General features: G+C 35.1%; 1 protein-coding gene across 6 annotated transcripts in view; it reads left to right on the top strand.

Annotated features, from left to right (window-relative positions):
• Nucleotides 1-21,936, top strand: part of PPFIA1 (PPFI scaffold protein A1) — a 57,788-nt gene that overhangs the window by 12,236 nt on the left and 23,616 nt on the right. For 3 of the 6 annotated variants that reach the window (XM_088145812.1, XM_088145811.1, XM_088145810.1), the window contains exons 3-16: nucleotides 6,616-6,717; nucleotides 8,908-9,072; nucleotides 9,905-9,979; nucleotides 11,042-11,143; nucleotides 11,577-11,798; nucleotides 12,594-12,740; nucleotides 14,582-14,716; nucleotides 15,097-15,171; nucleotides 15,556-15,639; nucleotides 16,205-16,336; nucleotides 16,884-16,946; nucleotides 17,499-17,578; nucleotides 17,699-17,846; nucleotides 19,873-20,096. In XM_088145812.1, the coding sequence (XP_088001938.1) occupies nucleotides 6,616-6,717; nucleotides 8,908-9,072; nucleotides 9,905-9,979; nucleotides 11,042-11,143; nucleotides 11,577-11,798; nucleotides 12,594-12,740; nucleotides 14,582-14,716; nucleotides 15,097-15,171; nucleotides 15,556-15,639; nucleotides 16,205-16,336; nucleotides 16,884-16,946; nucleotides 17,499-17,578; nucleotides 17,699-17,846; nucleotides 19,873-20,096 (1,754 nt within the window). The remainder of the gene's footprint in view (nucleotides 1-6,615; nucleotides 6,718-8,907; nucleotides 9,073-9,904; nucleotides 9,980-11,041; nucleotides 11,144-11,576; nucleotides 11,799-12,593; nucleotides 12,741-14,581; nucleotides 14,717-15,096; nucleotides 15,172-15,555; nucleotides 15,640-16,204; nucleotides 16,337-16,883; nucleotides 16,947-17,498; nucleotides 17,579-17,698; nucleotides 17,847-19,872; nucleotides 20,097-21,936) is intronic. The other 3 variants (XM_025173085.2, XM_007438058.4, XM_007438057.4) reach the window with 1 other exon arrangement.

The raw sequence follows: 21,936 nt of genomic DNA, 5'->3' as shown, positions 1-21,936 counted from the left end.
ATTCATGTACTGGTAATATAAAATATGCAATAGTTTTGTTCAGTTAGTTGTTCCCTTTACAATATTGTTATGTGGTATAGTACTGAAAGTCGGTTGTAGTGGAAACAGGCAAAATTAAAACTACAGTATTAACATTTTTTTAGCAATGAATTTGTTTTCCGGGTTGTTGGGTTTAAAATTTCTCATTTTGGATTTTGCTGTGAATTTTAGTTACTACAGAGATGAAAAGATAATTAAACCATTTTTGTAAGCTCTTTAAATGTTAATGCTAATTCTGTATTGATGGCATAACTCAAATGTTTAATTTTCTTTATTGCTACTTACACCTATTCTGATGTAGGTAATAGAACGCTCTTACAACATTTAATATCCCATATAGTTGGGATATGTAGTTGGCAATTGCTACATTTTTATCAGTTTGCAAAATTGGTTCCAAAGTACAGTACAAGGATGTTGATCAGTATGCATATCGTTCCTCAAAATAAGAATTTAGTTCTCACTCAAAGAATCAGATAGTTCTCATTGTTCAACAATATTTTTGTTAATTTCCAATATCATTCTTTATCTTTTAATGCGAGCTGTTAGCAAAAATTAAGAATTTAATTTTATAAGAATACAATATCTTAAAATGGTATGATCAGCCAATTAATGCTCTTAAGAGTTACTGAAAAGAAGGTTCTTTTTCTCCTGCTACAAACTTGTTGAACTAGAAGTACTGGATTATTCACTTATTTTGGAACATTTTTCTCCTTTGCATTATGCATTATAAAAGAGGTGATTTAGGGTAATGCTTTTCCTCCTCCTCCTCGAATAGTGCAGATAAATGCCTAAAAAAGGATGGCATACCATTGCCAACTTTAAATATACAGTGAGACAATCTTTTAAAATCCTGCCAAATTTTATTTTCAGGTAACTCTTAAACTTGATTAGGAGGGGTGCATGAGAAAAAAAAGTTGACTAATTCTTGTTGCTGAAAATGTAAGCTATTACCATGTGCTTCTTTTAAACTTATGGAGACAAAATCCATAGAGGCAATCGGTTCGTTATGCCAAATGAAGTTATACAGTACTGTGGCAAGCTTGATTCTTCAATCAAGTTGATTTAAAAAGGAAAAAAAATTAGGGAAGTATCATTTGCAATAAGTTTTCCCTTAATTTAAAATAGCGTTGGTTGGATTTCTATAAGTTATCAGTAGCTGTCAAAAGATATACGTAATCTTCTGTTGATCAGTTGGTTATTTTTTCCATAGGTCAAATAGTCAAATATTCTTAAGGTATTAACATGATGAAAGCAAAAAATATAATTATAAATAGGTATAATATTTACAAGATTATGAAAACAAATCAGCTGTTGTCCAGAGCAATCTGTTCATGCTTGTTCAGAATTTATTTTTGTTGCATTCAGTGGCATTTACTCTTTAACCATTGTATAAAAAACACTTAAAATAATTTTATTACATTTGTATTCTAAACTTCTGTTTTATTAAAACAGTTTTTCCTGCCTTTCCATACAGTGTATAAGTAGATTAATGAACTTGATACCTAAATAGGGATTAGAACTTGAATTTCTGGGGGGAGCAGCAGAGAGAAAGAAGCTAACAGTTTTGAAATACAGCATTCTGTTCTCCTAGAAAGAGATGAACATGAAATTGTAATCTATTTTAGTTTCCTAGCAATAAAATATGTTTAATTCTGCTCTGGTGATTGTGGGGGCTTCTCCTCAGCCTACTGTGGCAGAATTCATGCAACTAATAAAATTCTTGGACATATGTGTGATTGGAGTGACTGTCAGGGTAATAGTAGGAAACTGATCTGCCATTCACCCACATCCATGAATCTTTTTCTGTTTTCAATTCCACACTGTGGATCATACTTAGGCTGGAAGGTTTACATTGCATAAGGAAGAACATTTGTAAAAAAAAAATACATAGAATCCTACAGTGTGGAGAGATATGAGTGAGCCTCATGATCCTCACCATCATCTGCTTTACTCAGGTCATGAAATAAACAGGGCAGAGTGTGTGTGTGACACGTGCACATATTCATTATATCATAACCAAATAACTATGGTGAAGTTACAGTTAAAAGTTGGTTTCAATCCTGGGTTTTTTGGAAGCTCTTAACCATATTTTCTCAACATAAATGTAATGGGAAGCTAAAATTAACTAAAGACTTTTTGGCTTGTTTCATATCCCAGCCGCCCCAGCAGCACAGCGCAAAGCCACAGCCACCCTGGGAAGCCTCAGCCACCCCAGCCCAGTCCCAGCCACAGTCATCGTTGCCACCTTGCATTCCAAGGCCTCTGCCGCCCTGTGCTCCACCGCCTTAGCTGACCTTCACTGTCTTCTTGTTTCTGGTGCTGACAAGGTGTGCCTGATCTGACTCTTTCCAAGGCAGCTGCTGGCCATATGAGGCCATCTTCCCCAGGTCTTGTGAAGAAACCATTGTGTGCAACCTTGGGAAGAAAGCCTCATGTAGCCAGCAGCTGCCTCACAAAGGGCCAGGCTGGGCATGCTTGGTCAGAGTGGGAGCAAGAAGACAGTGAAGGTCAGCGAGAACTGGAGGAACCATGGAGTGCAGGTGGCCAAAAGGGCATAGATGGGGAGATAGGCAGTGGGGGGAGTTGAAGCGCCCTGTGGTAGTAAATATGGGTGGGCTGCTAAGTGCCCAGATTTTGATCGCATGACCGCGGAGGCACTGCAACAGCTGTAACTTCAGGGACCGGTCATAAGTCCCTTCATTCAGCGCCACCATAATTTCAAATACTCACTGAACGACTGTTCAGTAAGTGAAGACTACCGGTACACTTGTCTACAGAGCTATGAAACTTATTCAGCTTATGAAACTAAGATTGTTTTGTATTCAGGCCGTTTTTTATTCTGATGTGTAGTATGTTTATACTGTCATTCTAGAGATATTTGCTGCATTTCCCACTTGCTCGTCTAAGCAAGTCATAGGAGCCCATAGAATTGTATATTCCTTCCACTCCTTGCTATTATTGTTACAGATTAAACAGTTAGAAACCTTAAGAGAAATTCCTGGTTAATTTTAAATTGGGTGCTATAACATATAAGGTGGAATCCTATGGTTCCAGGCAGAGTTTGCAGGGACAATGATTGATCTGATCATTCCCTTCGGAGGGTGAACAGAGAGTTCTGATTTGGAGATCAAACCTTAGGTGTTCATGCCTAGCTTCTGTGAAACTTACGAAGTCTTACCTATCCATGTTGAAGAGGGGGAAATGTAGTGGGCAATTCCTGGCCATGTGAGGAGAGGTTTGGGATCTGCATTATGCCTAGAAATTTTGGAGAACAATTATCATGCTTTATTTCACTTGGGTGCAATGTATTAAGTTGACAGGAAAGTAATATTCTCTTTCCTATCCTGCTTAAGATGTATCAGACTCTCCAACATCAGATCTTCTGGAATTAGGAGAAAGGATTGCCTGGCCAATCACAGACAAGGGCAGGATTATTTTTAATAATACATTTTTCTAAATAATAAATACATTTTATGGTTTAAAAAGGACAGGATAACAAGTGATCTTACAATTGTGTGGTTTACTCACAGATAATTTAAATATAATTAAGCAGTTAGAAGGTTTATATGCACTTCAACTCTTAATACAGTGTTCTAGCTTATATAAAGCTATTGTGTTAAGGAAAAAATCTTGATTTAGACTTAACTTTAAAGTGTATGATACTCATATTAATTGAACCAGAAAGAATTATTTAATGTATTGTTTAAATCATCATTGCTGGATTTTTTTTGGCAGCTTACTGATTTTATTTATTTTGTCCAATTAACCCAACTCTCTGTGATTCATACAGTAAAGAACATAAAAACAACAGATAAACAAGAATACAGTAAAATCAATCCTAGAAGAATTACATTGATGAATACTTTCAGTGCTGATGCTTTTAAAAAATGGACATAATGCTATAATAACATAAGAATGCATGCTGAAAAGTGATATAGAAATTCATAAGCATGGAATATAAACAGACTATGGCTGGAAAATGTGGGAAAGATTGTTTTGAGAATGTAATATTTCCTGGAGTTATCCAAACTGTATATTTAATATTCTTATTAATAGCATGATTTGCTATTCCTCTCTAAAATATTCAAACATGGATATATAGACACATACAATCTGTATCCCTGTGTTCTCAGAATAGTTTAAGAGATGTGCTTATTTTTGTCTGTAAGGATAAAGCCAGAAGTTTAATTAAAGAAAAATATGTAAAGCATCTGCAAGTAGTAGACTGATGCATCTGGTGTAAATCTACGTAGTACTCTCAGACAGATGACTGTCTCCAATATGGCGTCAGAAAGCAGTGGGAAGTTTATTTAAATTCATTCAAGTAGTAGTAGTATAATTTTCCAGTAATTTATACTAAGCTTTTGTATTGGAAAAATATTTGGATACAGAAGGACTCCTGCTTTCTTAGAGAACCTTACTGAAATCACAATAATTCTAAATTTATTTTTCAAAAGCATCAGTCGACAACATATGTTTTATGTAGATTTCATAAATGTTAATAACAGTGATGAGAAATTGGAAAATACTAGGCCCATTTTTTGCTTCTGTTAAGGTACATTTTTTCAATATACATGCCTAAATTCATTCTATACATTCTAAGCAAGTACTTAGAAGAATGCCATCTTCCATCATAAATATATTTTATTAGGAAAACTTGTACTTACAATTCTCTTCATTTTCATTTGCATAGCAGTTACATTTCTGAGAAAAATCTCTACACTACTTCTAAGATAAACATCTCAATTTAAACCAAAAACAATATGTAAATGGGCTTGCTTGTACATATTACAGTACTCCGATGACAGCCATGGGTGTAAAATCACATCATAATAAAGATGTTGTTTATAGATGCCTCTGCTTACTAAAACGAAGAACAGAAATTGGTTTTCTTTTTGCTATCATGAGGATTACGGTAGTTCTGACAAAATATGCATTTTGGCATAGAGGGAAAACTGTATATTGCACAATACTGTTGTACCTTGATGTATATTCTGACAATCATATGAATTATGTTTCAGTTCATGGTCTTACTTGCTTAAGTGGTGGCACTTTTAACTCTGGTTTATGCAAAAGTAGAGTTTATTGGAGCCAAATAGATTACTTTCAGGTAGTAACTGGTAAGTTAATTTTATTCAAGCTTAGTTTAAAACTAGGTAAGAGCCTGTTTCTTTGAAGCTATGTTTGTTCAGATTATTTTACGGAGTCCTTGGGGTTTTGCGACCAACCATAATAATAATAATAAACAGACAAGCACCTGCCACACAATACTCCAGATTTAACAATTGTTGATAAAAAAGACAAAGAAGTCTGGATAGCGGACATTGCAATACCTGGAGATAGCAGAAGAGAAGAGAAAGAACTGAAGAAAATAACAAAATACAAAGATCTGCAAATAGAAGTAGAACGACTATGGCAAAAGAAAGCAAAGTTAGTACCAATAGTTATGGGCGCCTTAGGTACAGTCCCAAAACATCTGGAACACCCCTTGAATGCCATTGGCATTGACAAAATCACCAATTGCAAAAGATAGCTTTACTTGGAACAGCTTACATCCTGCAACAATATCTTTAACACCATCAGACACCTGCCTATCCCAGGTCCTTAGGAAAGATTCGATAGATGGATAAAAATGCCAAATCCAGTCTAAACATCTGGCTGACTGTGCAACCAACAATAATAATATACAAGTTCAGAAAGCGAGACTGATTAGACATTTCATGTAGCAAAATGTGAATTCCGAGTCTTCTTTCTTCCTTTTTTAACCCTTTTCCCCTGAAAGTAATATATTTCTATATTATTTGATTCAGTGGAGGACAAAATCCAGAATATATCATTTCAGCCTGTATGGTATTTAAAGTGACACTGGAGAGATCTAGGTTCCAATCCACTCTCAGCTATAACAGCTCATTGAATGAGTTCGGATGGCTCACTCTCTATGAGTTACTATGGGAAAAGTTTTCTCATTGACTTCCAGCTCCTGCTTCTTCTTGAGTTTGTCTGGGAGGATGTTGATATTAACTGTATAATTTCTGCCACTATTTTTTGCAAGAGGTCATACCCTGTTTTAAACCAGCAGATGTAGAGCTGAGTCTTGTACAGTAGATAGAACAAAGAATTCTGTCCCAAGATGTAATCATATTCAAAGTTGTACTATTTGTGCTGTTATTTATGATGCAGCTTCTTATAATAGAATTCAGTTTATTTAGAAGTAGGTGTGAGTTTAAGATTATTATTAGCATTAGTATTCTATAAAAACATAAATATGCCTTTAAACTGAGATGGAGTCCAAGTGACTACATAAACAGAACTATGCTGTTTTCTTGGCATGAATACAGAAGTGGTCTACCATTACTTACTGAGGATTCACTGGTAGTTTTTCATCTAAGAATTAACCAAAATAGAATGGCTAGTGCTGAGTATTGGTCTGTAAAAAATAATCATGATTGCTAGAAGTGATATTAAGATACCCTGGATAGTATTTTGTTTTAGTATAATTTCAACCAAAGTTTATCTTCTTGTGTATAATGCATATTGCTGTACATAATGAACTCATTATTTGCTTATATTTTCTAGGAGTTCGCAGCACTTACTAAAGAGCTTAATGTATGCAGAGAGCAACTCCTTGAAAGAGAAGAAGAAATTGCAGAACTGAAAGCAGAAAGGAACAATACAAGAGTCAGTTCATCTTCTGGTATCATTTGTTTGCATTTTATGCTAGGAATTTTTCTTGAGATGGCATCTTACATGCAGTCTTGCTTTTGTTTTTCAAACTGAAGACATCACTAAGTGAATAGAACTATTAGTTTTTCTACTCATGTGTGTGAATTTTAAAAACAGCTACTTCCACCTAGTGAGAAAAACATTCAGTGTACCAAGAGTGTGTATTTTATCTTGCAGACATACTACTATAGGGTAGTTTGTTCCCATGTTATTAAATAAGCTTTTCATACTCCAAATCTGTTGACTTTCTAACTGCAGATCATTAATGCATAATCTCTCAGTAATCCTTTAACTGCCTTTTTTAAAGAGACTAAAAGCTGATCCTTGCAGTCGCTAGCCCAACCTATTAATTCAGGCTTTCATTACACAATACATATATCAGAAAGGTAAACTGAATTGGCTGCCATGAATTTACACTGTCATTGGGTGCATCACTACTTAATGAATGCAAAATAATTTAAAGCAGGTATTAGCAATCCATGATTTACATGCACTGTCTGATACTTTTGTGAAACCTGGAATCTATCAAACACAAAATTTGCTGGTAAATCATTTCTGAACAATTTCTACTTATCTAAAGGAATTAGAGTTAGAAATATGTTATTGAAAAAAAGTGTTCAAGATGATATATTCAAATCTTACAAATCTAACAAATATTTTGGAATTTACCTATTTTTTAAATGGCATCCTTTTGTTCTTTTCAAATGTACCACTTATAAAAGGGCATGGGATAAAGAAACCAAGCTACTTCAGATTAAAAAAAAGATGGGAATGTAGCAGAAGTATGCATGATTATGTGCTTCCCTATCAAAGTTTTCATGTCCTTATGGACTCTTAAAAGCTTCTGGTGATTACAACTAATTATTAACACACACGCACACACATATGTTATGTGGTAATATGAATATTTAACCTTTAAACACCTCCTCCCCCAAGATCACTCACTTTAAAGTGATGCAACGAAGTTCTTCTGTAACAGGTAAAGCCAGTTCAGACCTTATAGCATGGATACATGTCTGCTGTATTTATAGTATTCTGTAGAAAATTCAAAAATTATGTAGATGATACGGACATCTCTAAGCATACAAAACCAAATAATGCTTTGGTTGCTCTGTAGCATGCTTATATTATCATTGCATATGGTGATGTGATTTTCCTTTCTGGTTTTAAGGCAAATTATGACTTCAGTAACCAAATCAGGAACATTTAAGATTATCATGTTCTCTTATATAGCCCAAGAAGATAAACATAAACATACCTCCTTTTTTCATTGGATCACTGAGGTTTAGTGTTAGATGAACAACTTTTTGTGCGCTTAGTCTTTAGACACCAATTAGTAATAGGAGTTAAGGACTAGGATGATACTTGCTTTTTAAAAAATCGGGAAAAATGAAAGATTAGATTTTCATAGTTCTGAATAATGAATAGATTGCTGTGTACATTATGAAAGTGCAATTCTTTCTGTAAGCTATGTTGAGCTTCAAAAATAATATTGACAATGGGTATAACTTGCATATGTTTACAGAGAAGTAGAAACAAAAGTGATACTTGTATCTGTCATTCTCACTGATAAATTAACATGCAGATCATTACTGTAGATCTAGTTACAGTCCACATGACTTGTTCTTATAGAGAAGGCTTTGAGATTAATTCACTACAGTTCTGGAGCTTTCCTGAAACAAATGTGATTAAATGGACAAAAAGTAACTATTTCTGAACCTGAAATCCAGAAAAAAAAGCAGTAGGGGTTTCAAAACATCATATAAATTTCTAACCTTAGTAAATACCCTTATAAAATGTTGAGCCCATGGGAGAGAGATAGTCATTAATATCTGTATATATTCATACTTGTGAAAATAGATTGCTGACTTTTATCTGGGCTAAGCTGACTTGGAAGAAGTATATTAAGTTGCTGTGTTTTTTTCATTTGTAATTATGTTGTCACCTTTTTAAAAAAATCATTCTGGAATTGAACAGTGTATTTATTGGTTAATTGTTTAACTGATATCTCATTCTATTTTCATAATAAAATTTGCTGGCTAAGGTATGCAGTATTGTCACTGTGCATGAAGTGTGTTATTTGAAAATAATTTTCTTCAGTTCAGTATCTACTCTTTTTCTCATATAATTGCATTTGATTTTCAGTTACTACTAGAACATTTGGAATGCCTTGTCTCCCGGCATGAGCGGTCTCTTAGAATGACTGTAGTAAAAAGACAAGCTCAATCTCCAGCAGGTGTTTCTAGTGAAGTTGAAGTTCTCAAAGCACTGAAGTCTCTGTTTGAACATCACAAAGCCCTTGATGAAAAGGTAATGAAAGATAGCTGCTAAAGTAAATGATTACTAATGTTTTTTTCATCATGAAATGTTTATTTTTATTTATTTATTTTACTGGATTTGTTAAGGCTGCCCAACTCCAGGAAGACTCTGCTTAGTGTACAGTAAGTCCAGTACATAAGTTAAAACAGGTATTATTAGTGTAAAATTAGTTCTTTATTTTTTCATTCAATATAAGTTTTAAAAAATTGAGAGTGTAGACTAATTAAACATCTGTTGCTTGTGTAATTTGTTTTCTTTGTACATCAACAGAGGAAAGTGCAAAATGAATGTTGTAAGTTGATCTAAATCATCAAATGAAATGAAAATAAATATTTCCCTTCCATCTCTATTCAGGCAAAGCTTAGTGCTGCCTCTGCTGTAGTACATGACAGAAATCACAACTAATACGTCTGTATTGGTATTAGTTTAAATTTCTGCTCTGACAATTAATGCATTTAACTTATTGGGGCGGAGGGGGTAGTCCAGTTCTTCTAACGATGGACTATAGCTTCCATATGACTAGTCCAAAATATCTAAAGGATACCAGATTGTCTACCCCATTATCTTTTCTGTTGCAGAAACATTGCCACCAAAAGTAATAGGAAATGCATAATGGCTTGTTATCAGTTTTGCTTAATCATGTGGTCTTGATAGTTTCAGTCACAGGAAATGTGTTGATATTTTATTTTATTTATAAGATTTTTCCCCGCTCACCGACATTACTGATATATGTTTATTCTTGACAGTCAAAACCTCTGAATATTTCAGCATGTAATGCTTAGCAGAATTGTGTGGCATTCACATCTTAACTTTAATCCCCTAGGTAAGAGAAAGATTACGAGTAGCACTTGAAAGATGTAGCTTGTTGGAGGAAGAACTAGGTACTACGCACAAAGAGGTAGGTTATTTCCATTAAATTAAATCAGTCTGCTAGTTCTGAAGGATGTCAGCTTTGCACAGGTTCTAAGAAGGGAAGGGAAAGCTTTCTTGCAATTGGGCTGTTCTGCAATTTCTTTGCCCTCCTGGGGGCCATGGGAAATATGGCTAGTGATATCATAAGTTAACTGAAATGGGTGGGACCAAAACTGTGGGCCTTTAGGGAGTATGTGAGAGAGATTTGACGGGTAAGATTGCTACCTTCCTTTGTAGTGTCTTGTGTTGTTGTTTTTTTAATTCTTTCAAAATGGAAATATAAAAGGCCTGGGAAAATCAAAATCAAAATCCAAGGTAGACACCCTCAATCAGGTGAGTAAGGGCATATTGAAATAAAACATATTTAACTTGTTTATGGAATTACAATACAATTGGGACTGCATGTACTTCTGCAGGGAGGATATTCCACAGACTCGGGACTACTACAGAAAATACCTTCTGTGTTGTTCATGTTGCAAAAAGGGGAGACTTTCAGCAGGCCCTTCTAGATGACCAGACTAGAAAGGCATTCCCTGATATTTCCCTGTTTGCAGCCAGTGAAGTATGCAAGCTGCTACTACCACTTTCGTGATCTTTTCCAGAATTCTAAAAATCCCTTTTGCAGATTCACAACTGCAGCTATTAATTTTTTATGGAGTCCTTTTTCATCAGCGAATGAGTCTTCACTAGCAGATACTTCCTGTGGAAATGTTTTAGCTTACCTTAAAAGCCAGTTGACCAATCTTGTTTACTAATTAAATATATGACAGTTGCTGATTTATTGTTATGGAAAGCGTTTTCTTGTATTATCTTTTTAAAGGCAGGCTTGTTACTGGATGAATATCTTCTAAATAGACTATAGGAATTGGTCATAATTCTTTAAAACCAAGGGTTCTAGTATATCTATCACTGTTATCCATTCATGAATGTAGTTTTTAAAAATTTGGGAATATTATCACTGCAAATAATATTTGTTAAAAGTTTCTTTTTCTATTTCAAAAGTAATTTAGCATGACCATTAGTGTAATATTTTAATTTTTTATTCCAGTTAATGATTTTGAAAGAACAAAACAATCAAAAAAGAACACAAGCTGATGGAATGCCTGATATTAATCATGATCAGGAGAATATACCTAGCACTAATGGGAAGGTAGGTTTAAAGCATCTTTTCATGGGCCTTTTCACTCATTGTTCTGAGAGGAAGAAATCTGTTTATGATGTAGCAATCTCAGTTATTTCTCCAAACCATTCTAATGAAAAAAGAGCAAGTAAGCTATTTCAATGTGTGGTTTTCTTGATCCCTTGATCCACATATCCTTCTTTTATAGAGGATGTTCAAGTGATAAGAGAAATACAATTTTCAGATAAACATGTTATGGACTGGTTCTTGAATTTCTGAGTTAGGACCAAAACTCCAGTCTATAGTGAAAAAAAATTCCTGAAAAGTAGTAAGAACAAGCTATTAGTTCTTTTCTTCTCCCTTGAATTAGTGATTTGAAATGAAAAATTATATGGCATATATTTATTCTCTCATGGTGCTAACGTTTTTTAAATTAACAGTAGCTTTTTCCTCCTCTAAATAGAGATCTTCCAATGGCTCTCTGAATCATGATGAAGATCTTGCTAAAGTAATAGAACTTCAAGATGTCATAGAAAAGCAAACTAAGGAGCAGTCACAAATGAAAGAGAGGATCACCGCCCTTTCTAACAGAGTAACAGAACTGGAAGAAGATCTTGATACTGCTAGAAAAGATCTAATAAAATCTGAAGAAATGAATACCAAGTTGCAAAGAGATGTACGAGAGGTGAGAATAAATCACTTTTTAATATGATTTAAGTTAATCGATTATATTCATTGTTCTGTGTACATGTTTGCCCCATGAGCTAAAGCATTTCTTGTGGCCTGATGTAAGCACTAAGTGCTGGATATTTCCATCATCTATATGAATAGGTTCTCAGCCTCAAACTATATCTGCACTTATAGTTGTGTTTCTTTTGATTAAAAACCCTATTGTTCTGGATTTATAAGCCGTATGAATCATAGTTTGGTGATCACATAGATTAATGCTTGATTCTGATAATTCTGCATGTTCAGATCTGTTGATACTTTTATGTCTGAGATTGGCCAGCTCAGTAATGTAATTACTGATGGATCCTGAAAGAAAGAGGTCCCCCTCTTAAGTGAGCTTCCTTTTAAGAAGACTTCGTACATATACAAGGTTTAAAATAATATTTCGGGACTAAAGAGGTTCCCTTCTCCCATGGAATTTTTGGGAGTTTTCTTTAATTAGCTTATTTCTGTTTCCAAATGCAACTATTTTTGAAATACTCCTCAATATCAAAAGTAAATTATATATTTGGAATGTTTGCACTTTTAATGGTGAACATTTTGAGTATAACTAGCAGTTTGCAGTCTCTTAAGAGATGTGTAAGATAAAGCTGCAGTTGTTACAAATTCTATCCCACATGGTTTTTTAAATTATCCCCTTGTGTTTATATAAGACAAACTATTAAACATATTTTTAAGACAACCTATTAAGCACATAATGGAGAGAGAATGTACATGTTTCCATAATTTTCTGACAATCTTAATAATTTAGGCAATGGCTCAGAAGGAAGATATGGAAGAAAGAATTACAACTCTTGAAAAACGCTACCTCGCTGCACAACGTGAAGCTACATCTGTGCATGATCTCAATGATAAACTTGAAAATGAAATTGCTAATAAAGATTCATTGCACCGACAGGTAAAATTGTTATTTAAATAATACTTTGAGCCTTCCATAAATTAATACTAAAAGTTCTAGATTGGGAGAGGGGTAGAGTGCAGTAATTCAAGCTAATTTGACATGGATAAAATTTATGCAAATTTGTTACTCATGTTTTTGAAAATTTAAATTACAGATGAAATCCCTTGTGGAAAGGAAAGGGAAGACTTAAATGTGAAAACCCAGAAAAAAGTGGGGATTCTCCCATGTTTTCCACTGCCCTCTGCCCTTGGCTTTATAGCTATAAGAAGATTGCGTCCTTTCCATATTCTATATTTCTCCCCCCCAGAAAAGGCCTCTTCTTTGGTAGTCTGAGGAGATCTTCAGGGAAGGGCTATTCCTGGGGTTTTCAGGATGGAACTTGCAGGCCTCCTAAGCTTGAAGGAGCAGGAATGATGTGGTGATTGCTTTCCACCAATTGCAGTGCTGCAATCTTGGAAGGCTTGGGGATGAAGGAGATATAGCACCATCAGGGCTGGATAGTGTGGAGGTGAATTATGAAGGTTAGGGTTTGCATGGAATGGTGCATTAAATTTGTGTTTTTTTTATTATGAGATCTGTGTGATATTTTTATTTGGGATTTTATTTGCCTTGTACTCAGGTTTTTGGTGAGTCTTTTTGTCTAAATCTGCATTTTATAAAACAATTTGCTTCATTTGTGACTACCTCCATAACATCCATTTTATGAACAGGAATTTAAATATTTTGCAGTGGCATCCATAACACTTTTGCAAAAGTTTAGTTTCACCCAGTGAAATTGAATCCCAGTAGAATGAGGACAGACAAAAGAAAGTATTTCTTGCATTGCACAATGTGTAATTCAACTTTGGAATTCACTACCATGAAATGTGGTGCTGGCTACCAGCTTGACTAGCTTCAAAAAAGGGTTGGACTAATTCATGGAAGTCATGAGGATCAATGGGTATTAGCCTTGGTGGCAGTGCGACAGCCTTTGAAGGCCATCTGTTGGCAGACTAGTGAGCTTCCTTGTGCAGTTGGTTGGCCACTGTGAGAATAGAATGCTGGATTAGATGGGCCAGGGGTCTGATCCAGCAGGGCACTGCTAATTTTCTTAAAATTCCAAATGTATCCAGTGAACCAAAAAGGTTAGGGAAGGAATATGACCTGGAATACTCTACCATGTGGGACACATCTTGTGTTTTTGTAAATATTTTAAAGTATTTAATGCAGTGGAGATACAGTCAGTTCAAAAATTCAGTTTAGAGCTCATATCGGACAGCATATATCTGGCTGTGGCCTAAATGATAACTTCTATACCCTGAGACTGTATAGTAGAATGAGCATCCCTCGTAGAACAAGTTCTGCCTCCTTGTTGTGGTCCCCTTAAATCCACTCCAGTTATGTTCTGACCTTCTTCAGCAGATTTTGTATGTGTATAGGGAAGAATACCAAAGGAAGTCTTTTTGTACCACATCTCCTTCATTCCCCTGTAACAGTTTTCTAGGTAATTTAGTAGCATTATGTTGTGGAAAAAGTATATTGAAGGAGTCCTAACTTAATATTAAAAGGAACCTTTAATTTGTGGTGGAATTTTATTTTTTATTATTCCCTATTAATGAGAAATCAGATATTTTTAATACCAGAAATAAAGTACATTTTGTAATCTTCATATATGTTTATGAATCTGCTTTTGAGTGTTGTGTTGTATATAATTTCAGTGATTGTATAAGAGCTGTTCTGTATGATCTCACACATCAATTTGCTCACAAGTTTCTTTCGCTAATGGAGAAAGCTATTGAAATGGCACACGGTATAATGTCTGCAGCTGTTGTTACAAGCAAATTTATTTTTGCTTCTAGAGCGAAGATAAGAATAGGCAGTTACAAGAACGACTGGAACTGGCTGAACAAAAATTGCAGCAAACTCTGAGAAAAGCTGAAACTCTGCCAGAGGTAGAGGCTGAGTTGGCTCAGAGAGTTGCTGCACTTACTAAGGTAAGCTGAGAGTTATGATATATATTGCTATCATAATCTTCTCTTTAGTAGAAACAGTTGGTTCTTGATCCTTTAGGTCTTCTTTTTGTATTTACAATTCTTTTTTTACCGAAGTCATTAAAATGGTCTGATCTAGTCTCTGTTTATTTTGCTTTCTGATCCTTTGATATAGCAGTTCATTGTTTTTAATTGCTTCGAAGGTGTTTGAATAGATTTTTGTGCCTGATTTGAATACTACCTTATGAAATCTTTCTCCAGTTCTTAGTGGAATAAAATATGTACTCAAGCAATTTTATATCCATTATTTAAAAGTAAGCTCTTGTTGACATTTCATTTTGTTTTTTCTTGCTACCATTCCTATTCCTTATTTACTTTTGTAGCTTGACTGTTTGCCTTCTCGGAATTCTGCAACTAAAGATGTTAATCTGTTCGAATATACTTCCAAGTCTAGGAAGGTAGAATTTACACAATGGGCATAAGTCCTTATTTCTGCTTGCTACTGCTTGTTTAAAAAAAAACTTCACACATTAAAATGAATGTGGGGAAGATAATAGAGGTATTTTTTTCTGAGATGCATAATGCAAAGATATCTCTTTTGTCAAGACTTCCTGTTGCTTCAGTCATCATAGCAAGATGTTGTGGGGTGAGAAAATTAATTGCTCATTTGATGCATGAATCCATCCACTGTGTTTTGCCAGCATTGGCAGTAATATATCTTGAACATCTTGCAGTGCGTGAACAAAAATAGCAGTCTCATACAGCATGATATGCTTGTTTGCTAATATTTTTCTTCTGATGCATTCTTAGATTCTAATTACCAATATCATTTAAAATGGCAGGCTGAAGAAAGACATGGAAACATTGAAGAACGATTGAGACAAATGGAAACACAGCTAGAAGAGAAAAATCAAGAACTGCTAAGGGTATGTCAATACAATGATGACATTCTCTCTCTTTTCTCTGCCATAAAAAATCAATGGTGAATTTCAGGTTGGCAGAGGAAAATATAACTTACTAATCCACATGAAGTTTAAATAGACAGGTAAATCTTGTCTAACAGAATACATGAAATACCTGTAAAAGACAAAATTAGATAGCACTAAGAGATGAGTTGCTTCTTGGAACAAAATCAACTGCCTGCAACTAAAGTTAACTAAATATTAAAAATCACACAACTGTTTTCATTTGGGTCAGGACTGACATCTGGTGACTATATGGACAAATGCTCATCATTTCTACCAGTCTGTTGCTTTATGTGGCTTTTCACAAAAGTTGGCTCAGATGGTCATGAAATAAAATGCTAGCTATCATGTTTGGAAAGACAGAGATAAATCCTGTTAGAGAATGGTGAAAATAAAAAGTGAAAGAAAATAAAAAGCCAGGGTTGAGGTAGGTTTATACATGTAAATATGCGAAAAATTGTATTGCTAATCCTTTTATTTATTTATTTATTTTTTACTGTTCTTCCCTCCCATTTCTCTTATTTAGGCTCGTCAAAGAGAAAAAATGAATGAAGAACATAATAAACGTTTATCTGATACAGTTGACAAACTTTTATCTGAATCTAATGAGAGACTTCAGCTTCACCTTAAAGAAAGAATGGCAGCTCTGGAAGATAAAGTAATTTTAAATATGAACGAATATTGCTTCAAGTGCAATAGCTGCTTTACTGATTGATAAAACACATTTGAAATAGCAATACAAACACATACTATGATTGTATATGTATGTATGTATGTATGTATGTTTACCCAGCTGTTAATAGATAAAAGTGATGACAATCTAGTGCTACAATCTCTCCTTCTGATTGGCAGCAAAAAGTAATTACCTCTCTTTATATAATGCACTGAATTATGTATCCTGCTATCCTGAAACTTTGGATGTTTATGATTTTTTAAAATATCTTCTATTTAATGTTGTAAAACTAGCATCTGTGGATCAAGAAATGAATAATGGTCTATATAATTTTTAAATAAGTAGAAAGCATAGGATCTTGTTCAGGAGAAAGAGTGCAAAGAGTGTGTATATTAACTAGAGCAGAATTAAGTAGCCAAATGAGTATCAGAGTAAAATAGTAAAATAAATAATACAGTAATTTTTTAAAATGTAGACCTGGATCTTAACACTTCTTTGTATTAACGAACTTTTGAATTGAATTTAATACCAGAATTCCCTTCTCCGTGAAATTGAAAGTGCCAAGAAACAAGTGGAGGAGCTTCAAAATGAAAAGGTATTAGATGAAAATAAAAAATGTTTTCTACTTAATGGTCATGTAATTTTTTAAAAAATTAGAAATGAGGATCTTATTTTTGTGAAGTTTTAAGAAATTATGTCTGTTTGTTGCAGTGATTTCTGCACTAGCAATATTATTTCACTTTCCATAATTTTAAAGGTTTCATGCAAAGTGTAGTGCAGTAGTCCAAAGATAATCGTGCATTACAATTATGCACAATTGGTGGATTTTTTTTTTGGTTTTGGGCTTATAATTATGTGTTTTTTTAATTGATATCAAAACTATAACTGATTGTGGGGGTCTTAATTCTTTTGCTTCATTAATCTTTTTTCAAAGCCTATGTTTGATAAACCAGTAGATTATTCAGAGCCATACCAACAATAATAAAAGAATATTATTAGGGTATTTGGACGATAACATGATATATTTTAATTTTTATTCAAAAGACATTCAAATTTGAAATTTAGTGTTATCTAAAGTATTTGGATATATTTGAAAAAGCATGCACTGGTAACATTAAATTATACAAATAATATTTCTTTTCTGCAGGATCAGCTGGTAGTAAACATTGAAGCAATAAGAGCTGAAAATGATCAAATGAGGATCAGAGCTCCTCCTCTTCATCATAGGTATATATTATTAATGAAAATACTTATGCGTTCAAGATGTGCTGAATTAATTAATCTAACTTATTGAAACCTATAGGAGAATGATTATTAATGCTAAACATACATCTGTTTTTATTTCAGTAGGCCGCATTTAGGTAGTGTACCAGATTTTAGATATCCACTGGCACCTTCAGTTATAGCAGACAATCAGACAGATTCCTATAGCACCTCAGTTCTAAGGCGTCCACAAAAAGGACGTTTAGCAGCTCTGCGAGATGAGCCTTCAAGGGTAAGTTGGAATTAAAACAAATTATTTTGAAAATAGCTTAAGCTAGTACAACATTTTAAAAATACTTATTTATTAATTTGCCTTCAAGTCAGTCTTTTTAGGCAACATTTTCAGAAGTGGTTGCCATTGTCTTCTTCCTATGGCTAAGAAAAAGTGACTGGCTCAAAAATCACCCAGTTGGTTTATTTGCCTAAGGCAGGACTAGGTTTTACTACTTCTAGTCTGTTGTCTTAACCACTAGACTGAACTGATTCAGTCATCGATATAAGTCTTCAAAGATTTGCCTGCTTATTTACCTGGGTCTATAATTATGGTAATATCCTTCTGTATAAGCGGTTCGGGCTGTGCTACTGTTGCTTTTATTGTTTTATATTGCAGGGGGAAGGGTAAATTTGTAGAATAGTTGCCCTGAAACATCTTTATTTTAAAGTAAATAATATTCCATGTGGCTCTTTTTTGCCATAAAATTGAAAACTATATGTTTCAGGTACATGCATTTGTTATGTGCAAGTCTTGATGCATGATGCAGATAAGAATATGAATTACAAAATATAACCCCTTAACAAAAGCAAAAATGTATAAAGAGTTCAATGCACATATGCATTTATAGTCATATATCAGTTCATGAACTAAATGAGGCTAACACGTTAATAACTCATAATGTTTTCTATTAATTATGCAAAATTCCTCTTCCCTTAGTCCATCTACAGAAGTAAGATTTATGTGGAACTTTTGCTTGATAAACTATCATAGATTCCTGCATCCAGCCTCAAAGCTGGGCAGCTGGTTTTAAATGTTGGATTGGAACTTTGTTTGTAGCACTAAACAGATAAGACAGTTGGCTTCAACATTGTTTATTGAGAAACTAGAAACAGAGACAGTTCAGTTTAGGATGGTTCTCCTCCACCCACTGTTTTGTTTCTTTCATTTATATCCTGCCTTTTCTCCAGGAGCTCAAGGCGGCTTACATAGCACTCCCTCCTACTGTTATTCCACAAGACCAGCCCTGTGTGGTAGGTTGGGCTGAGATATAGTGATTGGCCCAAAATCACCCAGTGAGCTTCCATGGCTGTGGGTAGACTTGAATCTGATCTCCCAGGTACTAGTCCAACAGCTTCACCACTACATCACAAAGCATTTGCATAGAGGCTGGATCTAGACTTACTATTTCACAACTTGAAAACTCTTTCCCTTTGTGGAATAGAGTCAGATCCAGCCTTGGCTCCTGCTAGAGGATAGAAAAGGGTTGATACTTACCAATTCCCTGTTCCCTCAACAGACTCCTACATTGTTTTGGAAGGCCAGCACATTTTCAAGTGTCATGGAAAGCATTGGAGGAATTACTAAAAATTGTCTCCCACTTCTCTTGCCCTTAAATGAAACTTTGATCAGGGAAATCTGGATCCAGCCTGTATGCTGTGTTCATATAAACTGGGATTCTAATGGATTCTGGTTTATCAAGACCAAGTTGCATGTGTGGTTTGTTTAGTAAATCATCCAATCCTGCTTTGTTCCCTCTTTACAAACCAGGGATATAAAATAAGACTTGTCTCGGCCTATGAATTCTACCTTATAAAGGAGAAAAAAGCCAGGATTGGGGCAATGATTGACACACTAAGTATTTTTTAATGGAGTAACCAACTAGGAATCAGACAGTTTCCACTGGTACATGATTCATTTTCAGTAAGCCAAGCTCTAGAAACCTTTGGTATTAATCTGTATATCTTTTTCTGTTATTAAAAACTACCTGTACAAAAGTTCTTAAATAAGCCTTTCCAAGTAATTGAACAATCTTTGATTATTTTATAGTATTGAATTTATACTATAGTATAGTATAGTATAGTATGATTTTTGATCATATGTCCTGTGAATATCATCTAATCATGTTTCTGTTTTGGTTTTATTGCATTCTAAATACTGCTGTTTTGATGGATTACTGCAGCATGTAAGTGAGGTTATACAGACTTTATATTTTTTAATGGAAGAGATATTTAAAATTACAGTTGTGTTCATGTATATTAAACAGGTTCAGACTCTTAATGAACAAGATTGGGAACGTGCACAACAAGCAAGTGTGTTGGCAAATGTTGCACAAGCCTTTGAGAGTGATGCTGATATCTCAGATGGTGAGGATGACACAGAAACTATATTCAGCTCAGTTGATCTCTTGTCACCTAGTGGTCAGGCAGATGCCCAGACCTTAGCCATGATGCTTCAGGAGCAATTGGATGCCATCAACAAAGAAATTAGGTACAAGATATATTTTTGTCATTACCTTCCAGTGTTACATTTGAAGTTCACTAATGTCTTTATTTGCGTAACATTAAAAGTTTGGCTTCCTTTCAGTGGCTTGAACTGTAGTTTCTTGATCTGTGGGTGCAACTAAAAATATTAAGATCCAATTCTATGTCAGCCACAGCTTAGTTATTTTTGTTAGTATTAAATAGTGAAAAAGAGTTTGCAAGAAACTTACAGTATTTAAAACTGGAGAATAAGCATAACTAAATACAGACTGAAATGTGCATTTTATCAGAAATACGCAAACTAAATTAATATTTTATGGGTTGAAATCATGAGTTAGCTATCAATAACTTTTTTCACTAACTTAAGTTCAAAATTTCAGTGGGATAAAACAGGACTACCTTGTTTGTTTGTTTGCAATGCTTGTACCCTGCCCATTTGCATAGGCTCTAAGCAGCTAACAGTGTAAATAGATAAAATACCCCCAAACCCCCCCAAATACATTTTTTAAAAAAAAATCAAAATACCATGTGCCTGTAATCCCACCTTCCAGTCAAAGGGCACCATCCTTCTGTGCAAGATAAAACAAGTAGGTCTTAAAGGTTTCTTGAAGCCTAGGAAAAATGAAAAAGAATTTCTAGAATTTTGACTGGGAGGGAATTCCAAAGAATGGGGGCAGCCACTGAGAAATGCTACCTCCTGGCCCCATCAAGTGACAACTCTGGAAAGACGGGACATGGAGACAGTAGACAGGAGAAGACAGTCCTCAGGTAACCAGGTCATGTAGGTCCTTAAAGATGACAACCAGTACTTTGAATTGTACCTGAAAGCCAACAAGTAACCGGTGCAGTTCTGGAAGCAGCAGATTCACCTGGGGATGTCAAGATACACCCCTTACTGCCTGGGCCACCACTGCAGTTTCCAGATGCTCTTCAAGGCCAGCCTCATGATACATAGTCCAAACAGGAAGTTACAAAGGCATGAGTGACTGAGCAGGGCCCCCCAGTGCAGAAGTCTCACTTGGCACATAAGCTGTAATTGTGCAAAAGCTCTCTGAGCCATAGCTGGCACCTTCAATCTGGCAACTTCAAACAGGACTTGTAAGTCTAGGAGAACCCATCTCTGAGTGGAGAAGTACAACCTTGTGCAGAGTCAAAGACTGAATTTTCCTGGAATTGTTACCCTACAAAGCTAAAGCCGCTCTATCTAGGAGAGATTCATTCAAACCCTATTCCTCCCCATACAGACAGCCTCCAGGGACTGTGTTAGCTCTTCTACCACTTACCTGTTTGGCCTGGGGATTAGATCTATAGCTGGGTGTCATCAGCATATTGATGATACCAAATGCTGTGCTGGGAGATGATCTCTTCCAGTGGGTTCATACAGAAATGAAAAAGTAGAGGGAGGAGAGAGATCTGAGGCACTCGACAAAGTAGAGTTTTCCAGAAAAAATTCTCCTCACCCACCAACAACAACTGGAACTCACCCTTCTGGAAGGAGAAGAGCTACAAGATGATCCCTTCACTCCATTTCCTCAGAGATGGTCTGAAGGATATAATGGTTGCTGGTATCAAAAGCTATTACAGACCTATTTCAGTGTCCTGTCATACCTCCTGTTGCCCATTATAACCACAATCCCATTCCTCCCCAACTCCCTTTCTTCCTCCCAGCCAGAGGAGCTGCAGACAGAGGAGGTGGAGCTGTCCAGTAACCAGCAGGCACAGTTGCTGCTGGTCTGTGAAGACGAGTCTGAGCTACCACTCCCCCACGCCCCCAGTGCAAGGGTTCTCTATTTCTCTGTTCTGCTTGTTGGTTACAGCTTTGCTTTGGTTAAATGAACTGCATCATT

The sequence above is a fragment of the Python bivittatus genome, unplaced genomic scaffold (genome assembly GCF_059951505.1).
Source record: "Python bivittatus isolate LINGU-HERP-01145 unplaced genomic scaffold, Pbiv_v1 ctg000480_np1212, whole genome shotgun sequence".
In the NCBI taxonomy this organism is placed as follows: Eukaryota; Metazoa; Chordata; class Lepidosauria; order Squamata; family Pythonidae; genus Python; species Python bivittatus.
The sequence above is the reverse complement of the archived record's forward strand: the minus strand, read 5'-3'. Positions and strand labels throughout refer to the sequence as shown.